Genomic DNA, 24,005 nt, shown 5'->3' with positions numbered 1-24,005 from the left:
GCAATAAGTTAATTAGGTCAAGGAATGAAGAACGTATGAAGAGTTCTATGGAGAACTAGTAAGATATGTTTTATAAATATTGACACGTATACATCTTTTATAACTGTGTATGGTGTATATGTGTGTATCGCATATACATATGTAGTTGTAATATGTATATATGAGATTTGTTTCAAGAAATTTGCTTATGTGATTGTGGGGCATAGCAAGTTTCAAATCCAGAGGGCAGAGGGTAGGCTAGTGAAACTCTCCAGCCAGAGCTAATGCTGCAGTCTTGAGGCTAATTTCTTTCCTTTTAAAAATTTTTCATATTTATTTATTTATTTTGAGAGAGAACGAGAGAGCACTTATGCACACATGAGAGCAGGGCAGGGGCCCAGCGAGGGAGAGAGAGAATCTCAAGCAGGCTCCACACCCAGTGCAGAGCCAGCAGCAGGGCTCCATCCCATGACCCTCGGACCATGACCTGAGCTGAAATCAAGAGTTGGATGCTCAACCCACTGAGCCACATAGGCTCCTGGAGGCTGAACTTCTTCCTCAGGGAACTCTTACTTAAATCCTTAAGGCCTTTTCACTGATCGGGTAAGACCCACCCACATTATGAAAATAAAATCCTTTGCTTAAACAAGCCAATTGGTTGTAGATGTTAAGCACATCTATAAAATACCTTTACAGCAACACCAAATTAGTGTTTGATCCAATAATGACTGGCTAGTATAGCCTAGCTAAGTTTACACATAAATCTAGCCATCACATTCTACTTCTTGTCAACTGGGCACTCAGATGCATCTCCTTAAACCATACATAATTTCCAAACAAAAATGGTGAAAAAAAAAAGACATACTTCTGTCTAACTAGATCAAATCTGGTATTGGTCCATTGGATTTTATATGATGAATGTAATATGATCTAAAATTAATCTATTGATCTAATTTGTGTGTGTATATGAGAGGTAGGGGGGAGAGAAAGCATGAGCAGGGGACAGAGGGAGAGAGGTGGTTGGGGGGAGAGAGGTAGAATCTTAAGCAGGCTCCACACTGAGTGTGGAGCCCAATATGGGGCTCGAACCCACAACCCTGGGACAATGACCTGAATCAAAATCAAAGAGTCAGACGCTCAACCAACTGAGCCACCCAGGTACCCCTGTATTGATCTAATGTTAACTTCTCTGACATTAGAAATTGTCTTCTGGTTGTGTAAGATAATATCTTTGTTCTCAGAAAATACAAATATGAGACATGAAGTTCTCAAATGGTTCAGAAAAGTATAAATTGATGGATAGCGGGCAGGGAAAAGGATGAATGATAAACCAAATGTGACAAAAATGGGAATTGGTAATTTCTGTGTCAAGAGTATACAGAGTTTCTTCATGCTACTCTTGCAACTTTTCTGTAATTTTGAAATTATTTACAAATAAAAGTATATATGTTTCTGTGTGTGTCACTGATTAACTTCTGATACTTTATTTTAACTATTGTTTATTTCCTATTTTTCCCTCTAGCTGTTGCTCCATGAGTGCAAAGGTCTTCGTTTTCTTCACTGCTCACTGCTGTATCCCCTCCCCCAACTTCTAAAAATGTCTAGCACAAAGCAGACACATCATAGACGTTCCAGTAAGATATAATGGAACATTGAATCATAATCTTGAAAAGTTATGTTTTTCAAAGCAATGCAGTTGATTTTTTAAACTACAATTTGTTTTTGAATAGGAAATGGATGCATATGGCACAAAACCAAAATGATAGGACAAGATTAGCAGTGAGAAGCTTTATTCCTACCTATTCCTTGATTCACAGGTAAGCAATTGAATGGCTTTGCTTTAAACAAAGACAAATGTACATCAGAGTTTTCCCCATTTATTAGCCAAAGGGTAGCATGACATATTCAGTCTTGGGCTTTCTGTATTTTTGCCTAACACTATATCCCAGAGATAGTTCCATACCAGTATATGAAGGGTGTCTACATTGTTCTTAAAAGCTATAAGCCCTTTAAACTTCTGCAGAAGGAGTCTGCAAGATAAGAAGCAGACAATATTCTCTGGTTTCCTGCAGCTGCAAGGGAAGCAGATGTAGTCATAGCTAACTTTGTAGAAGCAAATGTTTAGAAAAGAGTTACATATGAACTGGAAAAATAATGCCTGACCTCTGAAAAGTCTGTTGTTCTGATTGATTTCTTTATTTGATATGCATGGCTATGGGTAACAGTATTTAATTGTTTTTCTTTTCTCATAGGTATAAAGCCCTAATACATTGGGGTGCCTGGATGGCTCAGTCGGTAAAGAGACTGGCTTTGGCTCAGGTCACAATCTCACGCTTTGTGGGTTTGAGCCCCACATCAGGCTCTGAGCTGAACGTTTGCTTAGAGCCTGGGGCCTGCTTCAGATTCTGTGTCTCCTCTCTCTGCCCCTCCCCCACTGGTGCTCTGTCTCACTCTGTCTCTCAAAAATAAATAAATGTAAAAAAAACTTATATAAAAAACCCAAAGCCTTAATAAATCTGTTAGCCAGAAGTGCATCCAGGGAGTTCTACCTGTACACAGCCACTATGAAAAAGGACTCTAAAGACTGCTCAGGTAAACAAAGACCATGACCATTATTGTTCATTTAAGTGAACAGCAAATATCTTTTGGGTTTTACAATTTGCCATGATCTTTCTTTTTGCTAGACCTTCAATTCCTTTTTTAAAAAAATTAACCAAATTGTTTTTTTTAGAGCAATGTTGGGTTCACAGCATGAATGGAAAGTAATATTCCCATGTACCCCATCCCCACACGTTCAAAACCTCTCCCACTAACATACCCACAGCACGGTGGTACAGGTTATAACTGAAGACTATACATCATATCATTATCATCCAAAGTCCACAGCTTACAATAGGGTTTACTCTTGGTGTACATTCCATGGGTTTAATAAATGTTTAATAACATGTATCCACCATTATATCATACAGAATAGTTACATTGCCCTAAAAAAAAAAAAACCCTCTGTGTTCTACCTATTATTCATGCCTCTCTCCCCTTAATGGCTGGTCTGACTTACTGCTGCCATAGCCAAGCCCACTTCAGTCTGGAGAGACTAACTCTGAATAATGAGCACCAAAATGATGACAGAAATGGATTATAACACATTAGATAAAACATGGATTCTTGAGTCCGTGTGTCATCCAAGTGAATTAACTAATTTCAAAAGGGTAGGGTGGGGAAAGTTCTTTACAAAAGAGTACCAACTCAGAAATGTGCAATGGAGTAGAATGACAGAAATAGAATGTTCACATCATACTAATTGTAGATTCAGGCAAGAATCTATAATTCAGTGGAGGCTGAAGCCAGTAGTTGAAGTGTGGTGGGGGAACTGAGTATTATTGAGCTATCTCAAAGAATGGCTCCACATTAATTGCAGAGAGGAAAAGGTGGAGAGATCCAGCAGGTACCACTTCAATCAAGCAAAGTTCAGAGTCTCCAAATGTGAAGAACTGATATTCAGGTGCCTCCTGATAGGAAGACACAACATCACTGCTATGGGGCTTCTGCCAAACTGTGTAACCAGAATCAAATGAGGAAACATCAGACAATCCAAAATTGAGAGACATACAAACACACACAGATAAGAGATTAAAAATTAAATGTGGCAAAATCTAAATAATAAATCTAAATAATAATAATCCAAATAATAATGATTCTAGGGGAAAATTAATGTGTGTTCCCCGAGCTGTTGTTGAAACTCTGGAATAGGTATAAAGTTTGTTAAATTCAAAACATGGCCCCCCAAACTCCAATTTATTGACTGTCTGACCTTGTGCAAATTACCTATCTTTCTGGGTCTGTTTCCTAAAACGTTAAAAACCTGGGAATAATACTAGTACCTGCCCTACTCAGTTGTAACAAATACAAAATGAGAATATACAGTTAATAACTTAGTTCAGTTCCGAAGGTATAATCAGGGCTCAATAAATGTTAGCTATTACAAACCCACGACAATTTACCTGCAATTCCAAAGGAAAAATGGTGCGAGAGCTGAAAGTTTCCTCATAAATTTGGAATAAAGGGTTTTGGTAGAATGAACTAACCAGAAGCTACATAAGGTCTCTCTTCACCTGGCTAGCATGAAGATACAAAGGCCTGAGGAAAACACTAACATGTTTGATCACAGGATATTTTTCATGCCATGGTTTTGGATAAGAGTCTGGATGTGTATTTTATTATTATCCTGGCCACATTGACAGAGGGAGGGGGACAAGGAGGAATTAGACATGGGAGGGTGAATGTGTAAAGGGGAAAGCTGGCGCAGTGATGGAGGGGGTTCAGATAATTTTCTTAGCTGTGGCTGTTGCCTCTTCTTTTTCCTGGAAGGACCAGTGCTCATTACCTTCTCCAGCCCTGCGTTATCCTTACTCAGCCCAACCAACATTTGGGTCAAATCCCCCCATCCTTACACAGTCGCTCATGCTCTCAGGAGATGGAGACATCACTGAAGTCTTCCTGTGTTTGGGCACCAGGGTCATGGACAGATTCTGGCCCAGAGAATTACCCTGCGATCCTTCCTGGGGCACCAGGCTCCACCCAGATGACCCACTGAGGGGCCTAAGATTGGAGCTCTGTGATTCATTGGGAAGAGACAGCGGAGAAAAAGTGAAGGCGTGAGAAAGGCACGGAACCAGACCCAGGAGGCCGGCGCCCTCCTCCGCATCAACATCGGGAGACCACCAGGAGACGACCACGCGGCCCGGGGCCACCTGGGACCCGGCTATTCCCGCCCTGCCGGCCAGTTTCAGGCCATGCCGCACAAACGGGTCACAGCCACGGGAGGAGGTCCCCGACGTCCGTGGCCCCCCAACCCGAGCACCAGCTTGCCCCTTAAGCATCTCGGACGCGTTCCCTCCGCCCAGGACGCCCACGGGGAACGCGGGCCTTCGGAAAGGCCCTGCCCAGGCGTCTGCCTCGTACACCCTACTGTGCACGCGCCGCCGCGCCCGCTCCAAGGCCGGATCCGCCCGGGCGAGCGCTGAAGTTTGCAAAACGGGGGCTACGGCGGCGGCGCAGAACGCGTGCGCAGAGGAAGCTGCGCTCTGAGTGTCTGGAGACGGCCGCGCGGGGGCCCCCGAGGGGCCTGGAGAAGAGGCGGGAAAGAGGGCACAGACCGCGGGAAACCGTCTGTGTTGAAAAGTTGAAAGCGAGAAAACGGAATCCCGCTATTCATTAAGAAGAAGCATAAAAAATAAATAAATAAATAAATAAATCCCGGGGCGGGGAACACCGGCAGAGTTTGTTTGTATCCTTGACTTGTCCAACACAGGTATATTCATGAATTGTACAAATGTCAGAAAATGGATAGCAGGAATTTAAAAATGTATTCCTTCTGATTGCTGCCTCTGGAGGTGACCACTTTTCACGTGCTACGCCGTTCCTCACGGCTTAATCCACATTTTTTTTAATGCTTATTTTTTTATTTTTGAGGAAGAGAGAGACAGAGCACGAGGGGAGAGAAGGGCAGAGAGAGAGGGAGACACAGAATCCAAACAGGATCCAGGCTCTGAGCTGTCAGCACAGTGCCCGACATGGGGCCTGAATCCACGAAACATGAGATCCAGACCTGAGCAGAAGTCGGACGCTCAACTGACTGCACCACCCAGGCGCCCCACGACTGAATCCACATTTTTAGGTATAAGTATTAAGAATTCCCAATATATAGTGGAAAATGGGATCATAACGGTGTTTCTTGATTAAAACTCATTGCATCTTATAAATAAATAAAACAAAACTCATTGCATCTTCTCCATTTTCAAAAATTATACTTCTTCCTTGTCATTAAGCAGCATCAATACCTTGACCATGACCAGTACCTTGACCAGTTAGAAAATTAAATTGGAAAAAGAACCAACTGACAACAGTATATAGATATAAAACAAAAGGATTAGTTTAAAGTAATGAATTCAGAAAATGTACTTGCAAGACATAGGACAAATGTAGCTTAATGTATAAGTTATTAAGAAAAAATGTTGTACCTAAGACGCAAAGGAGCTCAGAACAGGCCCCCCCACCCCCCCCCCCCCCCCCCCCCCCCCCCCCCACCCCCCCCCCCCCCCCCCCCCCCCCCCCCCCCCCCCCCACCCTACCCCACTTTGGCATAAGGATTGTTTTCAGATAAAGGGACAAGAAAGGCCCGCTGACGTCCCCTTTTACTCCCGGAAAATAGAAGGTAAAACTCCCATATGAAAAGGGCACTTGGGGGGCTCAGTCAGTTAACCAACCAACTTCAGCTCAGGTCATGATCTCACAGTTCGTGGGTTCGAGCCCTATGTGGGGCTCTGTGCTGACAGCTCAGAGCCTGGAGCCTGCTTTGGATTCTGTGTCTCCCTCTCTCTCTCTCTCTGCCCCTCCCCCACTCACACTCTGTCTCTCTCTGAAAATAATAAACTTAAAAAAAAAAAAAAACTCCCATATCAAAGATGCCCTTTCTACACTAAGAGAAAAGAAACATTCTTATCACCAGAGATGAGGAGCCAAAACTAAGAAAAAATTCTGTGCAAGCAAACCTTTTAAAGCAAACTTTTATCTTCCTTTAGTTTCCACATCTATTTTAGTTACTTTTCTAAAATCACCTCTCTTCGTTCAATCTAACATATAAGCACTTAGGTTTTGCTACTTTTTTGGGTCTTCATTTCCTTATGAAGCTTCGTGTATCAGGTAAAACTTACATTAAATAAATTTATAAACTTCTATCCTGGTAATCTGTTTTATATCAATTTAATTCTCAAGCCCAGCCAGAGCTCCTAAGAGGGTAAAGGTAAAATTTTGCCTCTTCTGCATAAACCAAGAATCTGAAAAGATCATCAAGGAAAAAAAAGAAAAATATGGCCAATTTATAAAAATTTATTAAAAATAGAGCCAAAACATTTAGTTAAAAGTGTTCAAACACACTAGTTCTCAAACAAGTTACAAATAAAGCAACGAGATACTATTGTTTCCAACTCTAAGATTTACAGTGATTGAAAGACTGATAACGTAGTGTGTGAGTAAGTATGAGAAAAAGAGAAAATATGAACAAAATGGAAGTTGCATATTACATTTTTCCTGAAATTAAATGGGAAAATTTTAAATTAAAATCTAAAAACAATGAATATGACAATTTGTTGAAAGAAAAATATACTGATCTGGGGCCAGGTGATAGGGTGGTTCAGTTTGTAAAAATTTATCAAGCTTTATACTCACACTATGTGTACTTTTCAACATTTACATTATACTTCAATAAAAAGTTAAAATACTGGCAAAGAGGCATTCTATGAGAATGCAAGAAAGAAATCCTTCTTATAAGTGGTAATAATATTATGCTTTTAATATAGCCACAGGGACATAGAATTTGATTAATCATAATCATTGATTATGTATCTGATTGATACATGATACACTGAGTACAGAGCCTGCCTGGGATTCTCTCTCTCTGACCCTTGCCTGCTCTCTCTCTCTCTCTCTCTCAAAATAAATAAACATGTTTTTAAAATAAAAAAAATAAAATAAGTGTTTTTTAAAAATATACTGAGCTCCTGGATGGCTCAGTGCGTTAAGCGTCCGACTTCGGCTCAGTCATGATCTCAAGGTTTGTGAGTTCGAGCCCCGCTTCGGGCTCTGTGCCGACGGCTCAGGGCCTGGAGCCTGTTTCGGATTCTGTGCCTCCCTCTCTCTGCCTCTCTCTCTCCCTCTCAAAATAATAAATAAACATTAAAAAAATTTTAAATGCATTCAAATTGACCATTTAATCAGTGATGCTTTTCAGAAGGCTATCAGAAAAGTTCAGTAATTTTTCCAAAGTCATACAGAACTTAAGTAGTAAAGCTAATATTCACAACCTTGTGTCTGGCTCCAGGATCTATATTCATAACCACTTTACTATATTGTCTCCCTAGCGTTACAAATATTTTCCCATAATTATAACATATTTTATTTTTATCTTTAAATTCCAAGGATTTAAAAAACTTTATTACTGATATGGATGGGATCTGTTTTTATGTGATATATTGTGAGCTAGTTTTATGAGAAAGCTATTAATATTGTAGAAATACATATATATTATTGGAAAGCTATTAATATTGTACATATATTTATTGATAATCAGAGTGTTCAATGTATTGATATATGAAAAATAGCTTAGCAAACTATATACCTATCTAGTGAGAATTACAGAACTCCCAGCAAACAAACCCCTGCACCAAGAGACTTGACCAAACTCTTAGCATAGCTGCTGGTAGATAAGACCTGTGTCCTCAGCATGATCCCAGTTCCCCCCTTAAAATGCCTGCCTGGCAAAGGTCAACACTCCCAGGAGAACTTACTAGCCAATACCTGAGACAGGTCCCTAACCTCCCTTTCTTTGAGTATTTACTAAAAAGGGCTTATAATTTTGAATTCTTCCTCTGTCCCTTTAAGATGTGTATGTATCTCCTACAATTCTGGGGTGTCTTTCTTTTTTTAAAATTTTTTTTAACATTTATTTATTTTTTGAGAGACAGAGAGAGACAGAGCACAAGTGGGGGAGGGGCAGAGAGAGAAGGAGACACAGAATCTGAAGCAGCTCCAGGCTCCAAGCTGGTCAGCACAGAGCCTGCTGTGGGGCTCGAACCCACGAACCGTGAGATCATGACCCGAACTGAGGTTGGCTGCTTCACCGACTGAGCCACCCAGGCGCCCCTGGGGTGTCTTTCTTAAGGATCTAAAAGCCATTTCTTGGGGGCACCTGGGTGGCTCAGTTGGTTAATTGTCTGACTTCAGCTCAGGTCATGATCTCACAGTTTGTGGGTTCGAGCCCCTCTTTGGACCCTGTGCTGACAGCTCAGAGCCTGGAGTCTGCTTTGGATTCTGTGTCTCCCTCTTTCTCTGCCCCTCCCCTGCTTGTGCTCGCTCTATCAAAAATAAATTACTAAACATTAAAAAAAAGAAAAAAGTAATGATATTGACATATTTTTTTTTTAATTTTTTTTAACGTTTATTTATTTTTGAGACAGAGAGAGACAGAGCATGAACGGAGGAGGGGCAGAGAGAGAGGGAGACACAGAATCGGAAGCAGGCTCCAGGCTCCGAGCCATCAGCCCAGAGCCCGACGCGGGGCTCGAACTCACGGACCGCGAGATCGTGACCTGGCTGAAGTCGGACGCTCAACCGACTGCAGCCACCCAGGTGCCCGATATTGACATATTAAAACAAATAAAATAAAAGCCATTTCTTTGAAATGTCATCTTCAGGAAGCTTAGGGCCTCTGTCTTCCAGTCTCTGTGGAAGGACAGAATTCTAACTTTGATAACTGCCAGCTCTCAGACACAGCTGGCCTGACAAATTGTTGTAATTTTTCACTTCCCTGCTCTACTTGAGCCCTTCCTGCTCCTCCCGGCTCGGCTTGGCCCCTGCCACCCCAAGATCCAATTACTCTCCTTGCATTTAAGTTTTCCAATTGAGTGGCTACAGTTCCCCCTGTAAGGTGTGGCCGACAGAGAAGAACCATCATGGAGCCCTTCAAGGATACTGGGGCCTCTCTTACAACTGTATTTCCCAAAGTATTGGTGAAAGGTTATCTTACGGCCCCTCTGCCTAGTGTGGGTAAATAGATCTTAAATGACAAACACTCTCTGACATCCAAATCTCCCTAAGCTTTTGAATCCCTTGCTCTACAGTAAACCATGGGAAGTTGGGCTTTCCCAGTTCTTTCCCGATAGGCCACCTTTTGGTCCATGGTTCAGCCACCAACCAACCAACCAACCAACCAACCAAATTGTTAGAGGGCTAACTCCTTGAGTTACAGATGCAACTCAGAAGCAATTAGATGTAGAATCTCTGTTCTATGGGCCCATATCTAAAAATTCTACCTGATACAAATTTATGATCCCTCCACCGTTATTCCACACCCTTAGTTTTCATTCCCACACACGTTCCCTTGATTTCCGCTTGTGTAATTTAGAAAACTCAAGCAGTTCTCTTGGAATGTAATACACCTCCTCTTGGGTGACATTTTGTCATCTTACCTTTAGGAGCCTGCTGACATTTGAGTCTAATTATGAGTCTAAAAGCAGAGAGGTGGGTCCTGAGGAGAGTCAGCGTTGTCTCACATGGCAACGGCCTCAGGGGAGGCCATCACCATTTCCTTAGGCAATGCTGTTAATTCCCTCAGAGGTGGATACCACTGGGGGTGGGGATGCCACTGCCCCTGCCACTTCCTCTAGAGGAGAGAAGACCTCAACCACTGGCAAAGAAGATTCATCCGAATTTAGGATCTCAGTGATAGCATTTTCATCAAGGTCTTCCCACACATCCCATCCCAACTTACAGGATTCCATTCTTTCCCTCTCAGTGCCCTCAGTTTGACAGAAGACGCCCTGTGAGGCTGGGAGTTCAATTTGTGTTGTAACTCAGCCAATCACAGGATGAGGTTTTGTATTTGATTTTTTGGTAATTTTAGCCCTGTATCTACAGGAGATAAGGGTCTCCCACAGGGCACACATGGAAGGTCTTGGGTCATTTATGTGATGTGTGAGCTGGGAAATCAAATTCCTGAGCTCCCCCTTTTCTCTCACCACTTTGTCAAGCAACATTAGGAACAACCAACCAACATCACCATGGTCCTTAATTTTCCAAAAATGTTTGGAAGTATCATATGCAGGATCACTTAGCTCCTTGCTTCCTCTAGGTGATTGAGTACCAAAAACCAATGTTTTGCATATCTACTAAACAGTTCACCCCATAGGCTATCTGCTCCCTTTACTACTGGAAATATAGTCCTTAGTGAATTTAAATCTAATCATACCCAGGTACCCCCCCCCTCCTTAAAAATCTTTTAAGATCACACAAACATATATGGGTAGCAAAACAAAACTTTCCTAGGGGTGCCTGAATGGCTCAGTTGGTTAAGCGTGCCACTTAGGCTCAGGTCATGATCTCACAGTTCGTAGGTTTGAGCCCCACGTAGGCCTCTGTGCTGATAGCTCAGAGTGTGGAGCCTGCTTCGGAATCTGTGTCTCCCTCTCTCTGTTCCTCCCCCGCTTCCTCTCTCTCTCTTTCTCTCTCTGTCAAAAATAAAGATTAAAAAAAAACTTTAAAAAAGCAGCAAAACTTTCATTTTTATCCTGCAGTACTGTGGATTACAGCTGTGAACAATTAAAAGAATCTGTCGACTTCCATCAAGGCTGATTAATGACCCGGAGAGGAAATTGCCAGGGAGAGACCCCGAGAGTCACTGCACGTGAAACGTCACCTGAAACTGCTCCTGCCAGTGTGGGGGCAGGATCTTGTTTTTAGTTACATTTTTGTATCTTATAAATGTGGACTTTTTGCAGTTAATTTTTATTTGTTTAAACATTGCATTCAAATATTATTTATTTTGATCACAGCAGTTTTTGCACCCCCTTAAATAGCTCCCGTGGTGAGAGCTACATCTTCCTCACCCTAATCCTGGAACTAATTAAAAAGAACTCTTTTGGGGGCGCCTGGGTGGCGCAGTCGGTTAAGTGTCCGACTTCAGCCAGGTCACGATCTCGCGTAAGCTCTACGCCCAACGTGGGGCTTGAACTCACAACACCGAAGAGTCGCACGCTCTACCGACTGAGGCAGCCAGGTGCTTCCCAAGAACCCTTTTAGTATAAGTAAAGGTCACCACTTCAAAAGATAAGTGTAGAGCATTAAAAAAAAAAAGCAGTTAAAAAAATACATAGGTGTAGAATAAACACTGAAAACAAGAAGATGTGTGACTACAGTAGCACTCAGAAGTGCTCTTGTGATGGTTTTGCGGTAGAGATTAGTAGAAATTATTAAATCTATCAATGGAAGAATGGGCGGCTTATCTAGCCCTTCCTAGATTAGGAGGGTCTGTTTGTAAGAAGTGATGCAATTGGTAAAGATAAAACTTCAGAAGCACGAAAGATTGAACAAATAGGTGGGGCCATCCAGGCTGATGATATAAAACCGTCCTTGAGGCGGACTGTCTCCCGAATTAACCCTAAGACCTCAGGACTCCACCAACATGGCTCAAGATAATTCTCCAAACAGTAAGTTCCCCGCACACCTGACTGAGGTTTCTGTTTCGTTGGTTTGGGAGGAAATTGACTACAAACTTACGGGCTTGCCACAACTTGTGGGAGTTCCATTTTAAACCTTTTTTTTTTTTTTTTAACGTTTATTTATTTTTAAGAGGGGGGTGGAGGAGAGAGAATCGCAAGCAGGCTTCAGGCTGCCAGCACAGAGCCCAGCTTGGGGTTCAATGTTACTAATTGTGAGATCACGACCTGAGCCGAAATCAGGAGTCAGATGCTTAACTGACTGAGCCCCATTTTTAAATTTTAAAATAACTATTAGGATTGGGAAAAATTTTCTCTCATATGATATGAAAATATGCTGTTTTCTGTGTATTGTGCATTGGGAATTTCAGAAAGATACAGGCAATCATGAATTAAACAAAATAGAAGATTTTTGCTTCAGGAAGGAGAGGGAGAGAGATACATTTAAAGAAACTGTGGTAAAAAAAAAAAAAAAAAAAAGAGGGGGGCACCTGAGTGGTTCAGTCGGTTAAGCATCTGTTCTTGATTTCAGCTCAGGTCATGATCTCACAGTAAGTGAGTTTGAGCCCCACATCGAGCTCCAAGCTGCTGGTACAGAGCCTGCTTGGGATTCACTCTCCTTCTCTGCCCTTCCTCCACGTGCTTTCTCTCTCTTGTTTTTTTTTTTTAAATTTTTTTTAACGTTTATTTATTTTTGAGACAGAGAGAGACAGAGCATGAACGGGGGAGGGTCAGAGAGAGGGAGACACAGAATCCGAAACAGGCTCCAGGCTCTGAGCTGTCAGCACAGAGCCCAACGCGGGGCTCGAACTCACAGACCGCGAGATCATGACCTGAGCCGAAGTCGGCCGCTTTACCGACTGAACCACCCAGGCACCCCGCTTTCTCTCTCAAAATAAATAAATAAACTTAAAAAACAACAACAACAACAAATTGGGGCGCCTGGGTGGTTTAGTCGGTTAAGTGTCTGACTTCGGCTCAGGTCATGATCTCACGGTTCGTGGGTTCGAGCTCCATGTCGGGCTCTGTGCTGACGGCTCAGAGCCTGGAGCCTGCTTCTGATTCTGTGTCTCCCTCTCTCTCTGCCTCTCCCCTGCTCAAAAATGAATACACATTTAAAAAAATTGTTTAAAAAAAAAAAACAACGGGAGGCATGAGAAATTTCATAGACCAGAATATCTTTGGAATCAAAGAAACTTCCGGACTTCTTTCTCAAGACTGAACTTTTCTCTTGAACTTTGGATTCATCGGTCTCACTTGTTTGTCTAAGTGTCCCAAACTCAGCGTGTCCCAAACTGGACTCCATGTTTACACCCAAACTCTCCCCCTCAGAGTTTATCCTCACTGAGGACATGTCAGCTGTTCATGCTAAAAACTCTAGGGAACATCCTTGACCTACTTTTCTCTCATGACCTATATCTAACCAGCCTGGCAGTTCTGTTGATTTTAACTTCAAAATATTTTAGGAATCTGACCATTTCTTGGTCCATCCCCACACGGCCCTGCAAGGCCCTATACAATCTGTCTTCTACCCCTGCCACCAAGGTCTAGGACCTCACCTGTTTCTGCTTTGTTCCAGACTGTGTAGCCCTCTGCTCTCTCTTAAAGAGGCCAGGCAGGCTCCTACTGCCATCCCCAGTCCCTGCAAGGTGGGTCTCCTCACGTCAGCATGGGTCCCTCTCTCATTTGCTTCAAGTCTTTGCTTAAGTCATTTGTTTTCTTCCTTTCAACATTTTCAACGTTTTGTTTATTTTTGAGACCGTGCAAGTGGGGGTGGGTGGGTCAGAGACAGGGGGACAGTGGATCCAAAGCCGGCTCTGTGCTGACAGGCTGACAGAGAGAGCCCAATGCAGGGCTGGAACTCACGAACTGCAAGAACGTGACCTGAACCGAAAACCAAGAGTCAGAAGCGCCACCGACTGAGCCACCCAGGAGCCCCGAATCAAGTCATTTTCTAAGTGAAGTCTTCCCTAATTACTTCGCTTAAAATTGTGACTTCACCCCATGCATTCTTTCTTTTTCCTCCTCCTTTATTTTAAAATTTTTTTTTTTATGTTTAGGGGCGCCTGGGTGGCTCAGTCGGTTAAGCATCGACTTCGGCTCAGGTCATGATCTCGGTTCATGAGTTCGAGCCCCGCGTCGGGCTCTGGGCTGTCAGCTCGGAGCCTGGAGTCTGCTTCGGATTCTGTGTCTCCCTCTCTCTCTGCCTTTCCCTCCCTCACACTCTGTCTCTGTCTCAAATATAAATAAAAAACATTAATTAAAAAAATTAAAAAGAAATTGTTATGTTTATGTATTTTTGAGAGAGAGAGCCCACGCGCGCGTAAGTGGGGGAGGGGCAGAGAGGGAGGCAGACACAGAATCCGAAGCAGGCTCCAGGCTCTGAGCTGAGCTGTTAGAACAGAGCCCCTTCGGATTCTCTGTCTCCCTCTCTTCTCTGCCTCTCCCCCACTGCTGCCCTCTCTCTCAAAAAGAAATGAACATTTTTTAAAAAGTTTAAAAAATCCAATTGACACGTGTATCTTAGTATAATACAGCATACAACACAGTTCACTGAAATGGTTTCAGACTCCTCGTGGCAGCTAATATCTAAGAAAATTTATGCCACTTGTTATAGTGGGTTTTTAATTTGGTGGAGTTTTAATTATCTGAAAGGCTATTAAAGTACAACTCTGCGCCCAACTATATACACCTGTCTGAGGCTGTATATGTCATGATTGAGCTAAAAAGAACATATCACAAGAGATAAGATGCAGCTATAAGAATCCAGCTCTCTTCTATATGGCTAAGTATAGACATCAAAGTAATTTCCATAACTGTAAAGCAATGCCACTTACCCCAGTAATCATTTTTATTCCAAGGTGATAATTTTTTAATAAAAATGTTAGTTTTGTTAAAATGTAACGGGTTTGTTGACATTTGAAAATGGACTAATCAAGGGGTGCCTGGGTGGCTCAGTCGGTTAAGCATCTGACTTCAGCTCAGGTCATGATCTTGGGGTTTGTGGGTTTGAGCCCCATGTCAGGCTCTGTGCTGACAGCTCAGCTCAGAGCCTGGAGCCTGCTTCAGAATCTGTGTCTCCCTCTCTCTCTGCCCCTCCCCTGCTCACACTCTATCTCTCTCTCTCAAAAATAAATAAACAAAAAAATTTAAATAAAATGGATTAACCAATGTTCTCACTTTTAATTTTTTTTAATTTTTTTTAATGTTTTATTATTTATTTTTGAGACAGAGAGACAGAGCATGAACGGGGGAGGGTCAGAGAGAGAGGGAGACACAGAATCGGAAACAGGCTCCAGGCTCTGAGCCATCAGCACAGAGCCCGACGCGGGGCTCGAACTCACAGACCACGAGATCATGACCTGAGCCGAAGTCGGACGCTCAACCGACTAAGCCACCCAGGCGCCCCCCACTTTTAATTTTTTTTTTTTATAAATTTTTTTTTTCAACGTTTATTTATTTTCGGGACAGAGAGAGACAGAGCATGAACAGGGGAGGGGCAGAGAGAGAGGGAGACACAGAATCGGAAACAGGCTCCAGGCTCTGAGCCATCAGCCCAGAGCCCGACGCGGGGCTCGAACTCGCGGACGGCGAGATCGTGACCTGGCTGAAGTCGGACGCTTAACCGACTGCGCCACCCAGGCGCCCCTAATTTTTAATAAGGTAAAACAAACGGTCTTTGGATATTCAGTTTTAAAAGTGCAAATGGGTCCTGTACCCAAAAACATCGGGATTTAGTGATCTAGGAATACTTTCTAGAGAAAAAAAATTGTGCAATAATTTTCAAGTTTTTTTTTTTCTTTTTCTTGTCTTCTTAGTAACGCACAATTGATAGGTTACTGCTCCTCGGCAACACACACTTACTTCCCCTCCCCGTGCACAGCCATCCATCTGTTCCATCCAGTGCATTTCATGCCATTTAGAGATAGGTGTCTTGTGATATGTGTATATCCTTCACAAATACACAACATTGTTTTGGTGGAACGTAACTTATTTAGATTAGTTGATCTTTACTGGAATCACTTGTTTCTCTCCAGCTTTTTATTGAAGTACAACTGCACATGGTAAAATGCAAATCATAAGTGTACAATTTGATTTAATTTATGTGTACACCTATGTAGGTATATACATAATTGCTACATAGAAATATTATTGCTCTGTATAAACTCCATTTTGTGCCTTCCTTTCTTGACTTTAATTCTGTGCCTTCGAGACCTATCGATCTTGTCTCCCTTGTCTTTTTTTTTTTTCCTCATTATTTTGGTCTTAAGGCATAAAATTCCATCACGGGGATATTAGCACATTTTACTTACCCATTTGTGTAGCCATGGGCATTTAGGTTGCTCCAACTGTTAATATGAACAGCATTCTGAAAAATATGTCATGGAGATTTGAGTGGGAAATAAATGATGGCATTACAATTACTGCACATAATTTAAACAAGCATAGCCCAATTGCCCCACCCACTATCTAGAATAAAGTACATTCCAACCAGCTCTCCAGAAGGGTTTCCATCTCCCCACCCCACCCCCTTCATTGCAAGCATCTGACTTTATCTGGTTTTCTAACTTTTGAACTGCAGTTTTCAGTTATGTCTTTGGTTCCAGAAATTTTTCCCATTGTGTTTTGGGAAGATTAAATAGCTTATTTAACTCTTCTCTATCTCAATGTGACACAGATTCTTTCGTACATGATTTTCCATTTACTTTTACATTTCACAGGTCTTTAATTTGGCATTTTGAAATATACTGTGTATCATGATTCAACTTCATTTTTCTTCATACAGCAAGCCATTTTCTTTACCCAACACTACCCTTTCCCACTGATTTTGGAGGCTCTGGCTGTCCCAAGTTCTATATAGAACAGGCTTTCTGTTCCTCGGCTTTCAGTTGGGTTCCATTTGTCTACTGGTCTGTTTCTGCATGAGTACTGTAAGAAAAAGCTTTTACTACTCTATTTTATCTGGATAATTAAATGCATCATCTTTATCCTTTTTAAACAAAATGTATAATCTACTTTGTGGGCTTGTATTCTCCCCGTATGTTTTAGGTGGCCCTCAAAATCCTGTTTGGTCTCTTCTCAGAAAACAGCCATATTCTCATCATGAGAAAAACATCAGATAAACTCCAATGAAGTTCTACAAAACACTTGTTCAGTACTCCTTAGAACTGTCTATATCATGAAAAACTAAAGTCTAAGAAACTGTCAGGGCCAAAGGGAGCCTAAGGAGATCTGAGGACCCATTGTAATATGGTACCTTAGATAGCATCTGAGAACAGAAAAAGGATACTAGATAAAAACTTTTAGATAAAAACTTGGAAAATATGAAAAAAGTATGGACTTTACTTACCAACAATGCAACAGTATCAATTCCTTCATTGTGAGAAATGTACTGTGGTAATATGTTAATAATAGGGAAGGGGTACCTAGTTGGCTCAGTTGGGAGAGCATGTGACTTTTTTTTTCTGAGAACTGGGGAGAGGGGCTGAGGGATAGGGAGAAAGTGAGAGATTGAGCAATCTTAAGCAGGCTCCGTGCTCCATGCCCCACTCCCCCTTGGCGGGGGCATGGAGCCCTCTGTAGGGCTCCATCCCATGACCCTATGACCATGACCTGAACTGAAATCAAGAGTACAACGCTCAACCAACTGAGCCACCCAGGCGCCCCTGAGAATGTGGCTCTTTTTTTTTTAAGCTTATTTACTTTGAGAGAGAGAGAGAGAGAGAGAGCACAAGTGGGGAGGGGCAGAGAGTGGGAAAAAGACAGAATCCTAAGCAGGCTCTACACTGTCTGTGCAGAGCCTGATGTGGGGCTTGAATTCAGCAACAGTGAGATCATGACCTGAGCTGAAAGGTGGATGCTTAACTGACTGAGCCACCCAGGTGCCCCAAACATGTGATTCCTGATCTCTGGGTCATGAGCTCGAGCCCCACATTGGGTGTAGAGATTACCTAGAAAAAAGTACAATGAATAATAGGGGAAACTGGGAATGGAAGATATGGGAACTCCTCATACCAGCTTTGTAACTTCTCTGTAAATCTGAACATCCTCAAATAAGGTTTACTTCAAATATCCTGTTGGTATTTTTGTTTGGAAATGCAATTCCCTGTTAATAGACAGAATGTTCACTACTACCAACAAAATGGCAGTGAATATCCATGTGTGTTACCCAGACGTACACGTGTCCGTTCCTCTAGGATAGAGACTCAGGAAGGGAATTACCAAGTGGTAACGGTCTGGAGCTTTGTGCCCCCGAGAGTCAGAGATGAACCATCTTGATACTGATCTCTAGGAACCGTTAGCTTATTGGGCTATAACATGCTCCTAGGTTGATAAAAGAGATCTTCCTCAGATTTTTCTCTTTGCTTTCCTCCTTTCTTATCCTTCATCTTACTTTAGCTCTTCATCTCCTGTTCCTCCCTGCCCACCCTCTACCTGTCAGTGTAGGAATTAGGCAGGAGGCCCTAATTTGCTTATCCCCACCCCCCATTCCCTAGGGAGTTGATCTGGGTTAGTTAGAAGTTCCTCTATATCTACTTCAGGGCTTAAGCTTTCCTTTGAGCTTTTTACTGTAAAGGATTTTTCCTTTTAAGAATGTATACAGTCAAGGATCTGTGCACAGAGAAGAACCTACTTGAAGGTATAAGATGGGTAGGGTCCTGTGAGGGCTTTTTAACCTAAGGCCAACCTCAGAGAAGATTACTTTGCCATCAGAAAAATTCAATCATGACTATTTGGAGCACAGAGTGTGGGCCTTAGACTGGAGGGTCAGGGAAGGACTCTGAGAAGGTGGTGCTCAAGCTGGAACCTGTCATAAAGGAGCAATCTAGTCCCTCATCACATGAAGGGCATCGCAGGAAGAGAAGAACAAGTACCAAGTTCTGGAGTAGAAGGAAGTTGGCCTGGTTGTGGGACAGAAAGTTGGTGGTAGTGGCTGGAGGACACATTTATTCCAAGGTATAAGGCCAAGGAAGTCATTATATATGACTAGGTCAAAAATATTGGTGAGGGCCTGATCAACATGGTAAGATTCAAGAGGACTTGAGAATGATAGTAAAGTTAACCTTCTCTTTTCAGGGTGCCTGGCTCTCTCAGTGGGTAGATTATGGGACTCTTGACCTCAGGGTTGTAAGCTGGCCTCCAAGTTGGGTGTAGAGATTACTTAAAAAAATTTAGAACTCTAGGGACACCTGGGTGGCTCAGTCAGTCACGCTTCTGGCTTTGGCTCAGGTCATAATCTCACAGTTCGTGAGTTTGAGCCTCGCATCAGGCTTCCTGCTGTCAGCACAGAGCCCGCTTTACATCCTCTGTCTCTGTCTCTCTGTCCCTGTGCTGCTCAGGCACACGCACACACTCTCTCTTTCTCTCTCTGAAAAATAAACATTAAAAAAAATACAAAAATTTATTAAATAAATAAATAAATAGAATTTTAGCCTTCTTTCAATGAAGTACAACAGACCAGGAGGTAGTAGACTGGTATGCAAATGAAGATTTAAACTTGGAGGGACAAACATTCAAGGATCAAAGAAAAAAAAGCATCCCTGTGGTCTGGGAATCTCAATGAATTCTTTATTTTGCTGTAGTTAAGAGTTTTGACTGGATTTTTTTTTTTTTTTTGCATAAATGTGGAGTTTGACTTTTTTGAGTCTTGTTCCCTTAGTTGTTAATTTTAGTCACTCTGACCTGTGTGAGGCGGTATCTCAATGTGGTTTTGATTTGTATTTCCCTGATGAGTGATGCTGAGCATCTTTTCATGTGTCTGTTGGCCATCTGGGTGTCTTCTTTGAAAAGTATCTATTCATGTCTTTTGCCCATTTCTTCACTGGATTATTTGTCTTTTGGGTGTTGAGTGTGATAAGTTCTTTATATATTTTGGATACTAACCCTTTATCTGATATGTTACTTGCAAATATCTTCTCCCATTCTGTCGGTTGCCTTTTAGTTTTGTTGATTGTTTCCTTCGTTGTGCAGACACTTTTTTATTTTGATGAGGTCCCAATAGTTCATTCTTGCTTTTGTTTCTCTTGCCTCTGGAGACATGTCTAGTAAGAAGTTGCTGCAGCCACGGTCAAAGAGGTTATTGCCTGTTTTCTCCTCTAGGATTTTGATGGTTTCCTGTCTTATGTTTAGGTCTTTCATCCACTTTGAGTATTTTTGCGTATGGTGTAAGAAAGTGGTCCAGGTTCATTCTTCTGCATGTTGCTATAAGAACCAAATGATCCTCCCCATAGTGTTTTTAAAAACATTTTGGAAAGTGATCCTATTTATCTGCTATTGAGGGCAATGGATTTTACCCGGAAATTAAACCAGAAAAACTGAAAGGGACTTAATGGTACTTCATTTGCTCTCCATTTCTATGGTTTCGAGTATTCATGATTGTAATGACCTATTATTACACGCCTTTTCTTGACTCATTCTTCTTAATCCATATGAACAGAACACATAAATTTTTCATGGTTTTTGAAAAATAGAAGACCTTGACTCCCAGTCATGGCATTCAGATAAAATAGAGAAGTTCAAGAATCACCTTTGTGTGGGGCGCCTGGGTGGCTCAGTCGGTTAAGCGTCCAACTTCGGCTCGGGCCATGATCTTGTGGTCCATGAGTTCGAGCCCCATGTCAGGCTCTGGGCTGATAGCTCAGAACCTGGAGCCTGTTTCAGATTCTGTGTCTCCCTCTCTCTCTGACCCTCCCCCATTCATGCTCTGTCTCTCTCTGTCTCAAAAATAAATAAACATTTAAAAAAAAAAAAGAATCACCCTTGTGTATTTAAGGGATTTATAATTGTGTCAGAGTTCTTTCCTACTGGTTTCTGGTGGATTACAAAGGAAAAGCGGAAATCAAACACTAGCTTGAGGCTGAAGTTCGAAATTTATAAGCTGGCCTATTAAATGCTTCGTCTTTCCCAATCTTTCCACAGAGACCACACCAGTGAATCATAGACGCAGCCGCACCAAATTCACACAAGATCAATTGAAAATCCTCATCAAAGCATTTGATAAAAACCCTTACCCAGGTTATGCTACCAAACAAAAACTTGCTTTAGAAGTCAATACTGAAGAGTCTCGAATCCAGGTAAGTTGCAAATTCTGTATCTCCAAGACTAAAAGTAGACAAGGAGGCAAGGAAACTGTTAATGGAGCACATTATGTGCCAGTGTGCTAAGGGCTTTGCGTGAAGTAACTTGACACCCAGAATGAAGTCACAAGGATGCTGCTCTTTGTCTCACTTCACGAATGTGAGTACTGAGGGTGAAAGAGTGTCTAGGAGTGGCAACGACATGTGCAGGTGCTTCTTCAGAGACGAGGAAATACTTGAGCTGGTTGATAAATGCATAATAATTGCAGCATCTATTTATTAACTTAGAAAGATTACTATAGTCATGTTGGGACCAGATTGTGAAGATGCTAAATGCCAAACCTTGACCTAAGACTTAGTCGGATGTGACAGGTATCTGTAACAGTACTGAGCTTAGACCTGTAAGAATCATACCCTTCAGGGGCGCCTGGGTGGCGCAGTCGGTTAAGCGTCCGACTTCAGCCAGGTCACGATCTCGCGGTCCGGGAGTTCGAGCCCCGCATCGGGCTCTGGGCTGATGGCTCAGAGCCTGGAGCCTGCTTCCGATTCTGTGTCTCCCTCTCTCTCTGCCCCTCCCCCGTTCATGCTCTGTCTCTCTCTGTCCCAAAAATAAATAAAAACGTTGAAAAAAAAAAAAAAGAATCATACCCTTTGAAGACAGGCAGTAATAGGGTGAGATGACCTAGACATACTTAATTCTCTCATTTTCTTTTCCTCACTCAAGATTTGGTTTCAGAATCGAAGAGCTAGGCACCAGAAGAAATCAGAACCCGATGAGGACTTAGAATCAAGCCAAGACCAAGATCACCTTGAAGAGGAGATTCAAAGTAAATAGTCTGTTCCAGTCCTTCCACAACAGAGCTCCTTGGGTACACAAGGTCCTCTCTACTTGGAGCTAACTACTACTCTGAGCGGGAGAGGAATGTTCTTTCTCTCAGGGCCTCCTGTTCAAGGTCTTCTGGTAGCAATGGGTCCAATATGGCCCCTGGAAATTCTTTCCTGTGTGGTTCATGGACCTTTTGAGACTTTGCTCTGCTTACCTTCTTTCCACTGGAAAGAACCAGCAACCTAGCCATATACTGTGTCTCTTCTAGAACCTTCTGCCTGAAATAAGTCAGGGCAAGGCCCTCTTAAGGAGATGCAATGTATTAGATGGAGACAGTGTAGGACAGGTTTGGGTTCCTTGTTTGGGAATATGTCAACTGACCTCTGAAATGTTCCGTGACCCTCAGTCTTACACCTATCCTAGGTAGAGAAGACAGACGGAGTCGTACCAACTATACGTCCTTGCAATTACACGCCCTCATTGAGGCATTTTCGAACAATCCTTATCCTGGCTTTGATTCCAGAGAGCAACTTGCTAAAGAAATTGGTGTTCCCGAGTCAAGAGTCCAAGTAAGTAAAGAATTTGCCCCATCTCCTAGGATGGAGATGTAGGAGATGGGGAGCCCTGTGGATGGACATGTGAGGCACATTCCCACCCCAGGGCCTCTCATGAGCTATTCTCTCCATCTAGTAGGTTCTTGAGGCTTATTTATTTAGAGAGAGAGTGGACACGAGTAGAAAAGAGGCAGAGAGAGAGGGAGAGAGAATCCCAAGCAGGCTCCCTGCAGACAGCACAGAGCCTGATGTGGGCCTTGATCCCACAAACCATGAGATCATGACCTGAGCTGAAACCGGGAGTCAGACGCGTAACCACCTGAGCCACCGAGGTGCCCCTCCATCTGGTTGCCCTAGGGCCAGCTATCTCACCCCCTTCAGTTCTTTCTTGCTGTAACCAGTGTTTTATTTTTTGTTTTCTTTCTTTCTTTATTTTCACTGAATTTATTACTAATATTAAAAATATTTTAAAAAATTCTTTCTCAGTTCTGCAATGGCCCTTACCCAGGTTATGCTACCAAACAAAAACTTGCCCTCCTTCTTGCCCACACTCCTGATGCATTTCCTCAGGACAGGTTGAAAACCGAACCTGTCTGCTGTTATCTTCACAGAAAGCAACCAGTGCCAGGGATGTCAGGGAAGAAGGTTGGAAGAAGGCAACAGTACTGTCCAGGTTCCATCCTAAGGTTGGCTGGGTGGAGAGTCACAGAATTCAGTCAAAAAGTCTGGTGGCCTTGCAGTGACTTAGTCTAAGTAAAGTGGGCTGGACAGGAGAATAGGGTAGCCCACCAGAGGCTTTAGAGAACACCTCAAAATCTCGTGTCAAACCCAGAAGAACTGACACCAGGAGAAGCATGGGGAGGACCAGGGAGGCAGTCTTGTGGAAAGTTCTACAATTCTCCCATGTTGGGAGGTTACAGGAAGTCTAGAGGTCACCAAGAGCCTCACTCACTTTGGCAGAAAAGCTCAACTCTAGCATTAGGACATCAAAAAGAGGCCAACCACATTGAAAAAGGCTACAAAGGGATGCACAGTTTCATAAGCACAGGGATCACAGCCCAGAGTGGTGGGGACCATGCTGCTGTCACACAGAAACTACAAAATCCAAAAGCAAGGAGAATGGCCTTTCAGGGGTAACTCCACCTATCATTCAGACTTGACCCCAGGTCACACAACCCGGTGAGTTTCGCAGAGCTGCTGGCAACACTAGGGGCAGAGGGTGTCACGTAAAAAGGACTTAACACAAGCAGCTGGAAGGAGGGGATGACAGGAAACTGCTCCAGGGAATCGAGGGCAGTACTGGGGGCGGGGTGGACAGGTGCCCAAGCAGCAGCACCAAAGAGGTTTCCTGTATAGCAGCCGGCTGGCACAGGGGATGAGGACCCAGGGGGCAGATGAAGGGAACAAAGATGGGGTCCTGAACATGAGCCTCTGGAGGCTGGATCAGAAGAAAGACCACATACTGGGCACCAGTGATGACACACAACTCTGGACCAAAAGGGGGGGGTGTCACTGACTG

General features: G+C 42.8%; 1 protein-coding gene across 1 annotated transcript in view; it reads left to right on the top strand.

Moving 5' to 3' along the window:
* LOC115502220 (double homeobox protein A) overlaps nucleotides 1-24,005 on the top strand; it is a 29,595-nt gene that overhangs the window by 2,116 nt on the left and 3,474 nt on the right. The window contains exons 2-4 of the mRNA XM_030297394.1: nucleotides 20,949-21,103; nucleotides 21,831-21,933; nucleotides 22,356-22,501. Coding sequence (XP_030153254.1) covers nucleotides 20,949-21,103; nucleotides 21,831-21,933; nucleotides 22,356-22,501 — 404 coding nt within the window. The remainder of the gene's footprint in view (nucleotides 1-20,948; nucleotides 21,104-21,830; nucleotides 21,934-22,355; nucleotides 22,502-24,005) is intronic.

Source organism: Lynx canadensis, chromosome E2, assembly GCF_007474595.2.
Source record: "Lynx canadensis isolate LIC74 chromosome E2, mLynCan4.pri.v2, whole genome shotgun sequence".
NCBI lineage: Eukaryota > Metazoa > Chordata > Mammalia > Carnivora > Felidae > Lynx > Lynx canadensis.
The sequence above is the reverse complement of the archived record's forward strand: the minus strand, read 5'-3'. Positions and strand labels throughout refer to the sequence as shown.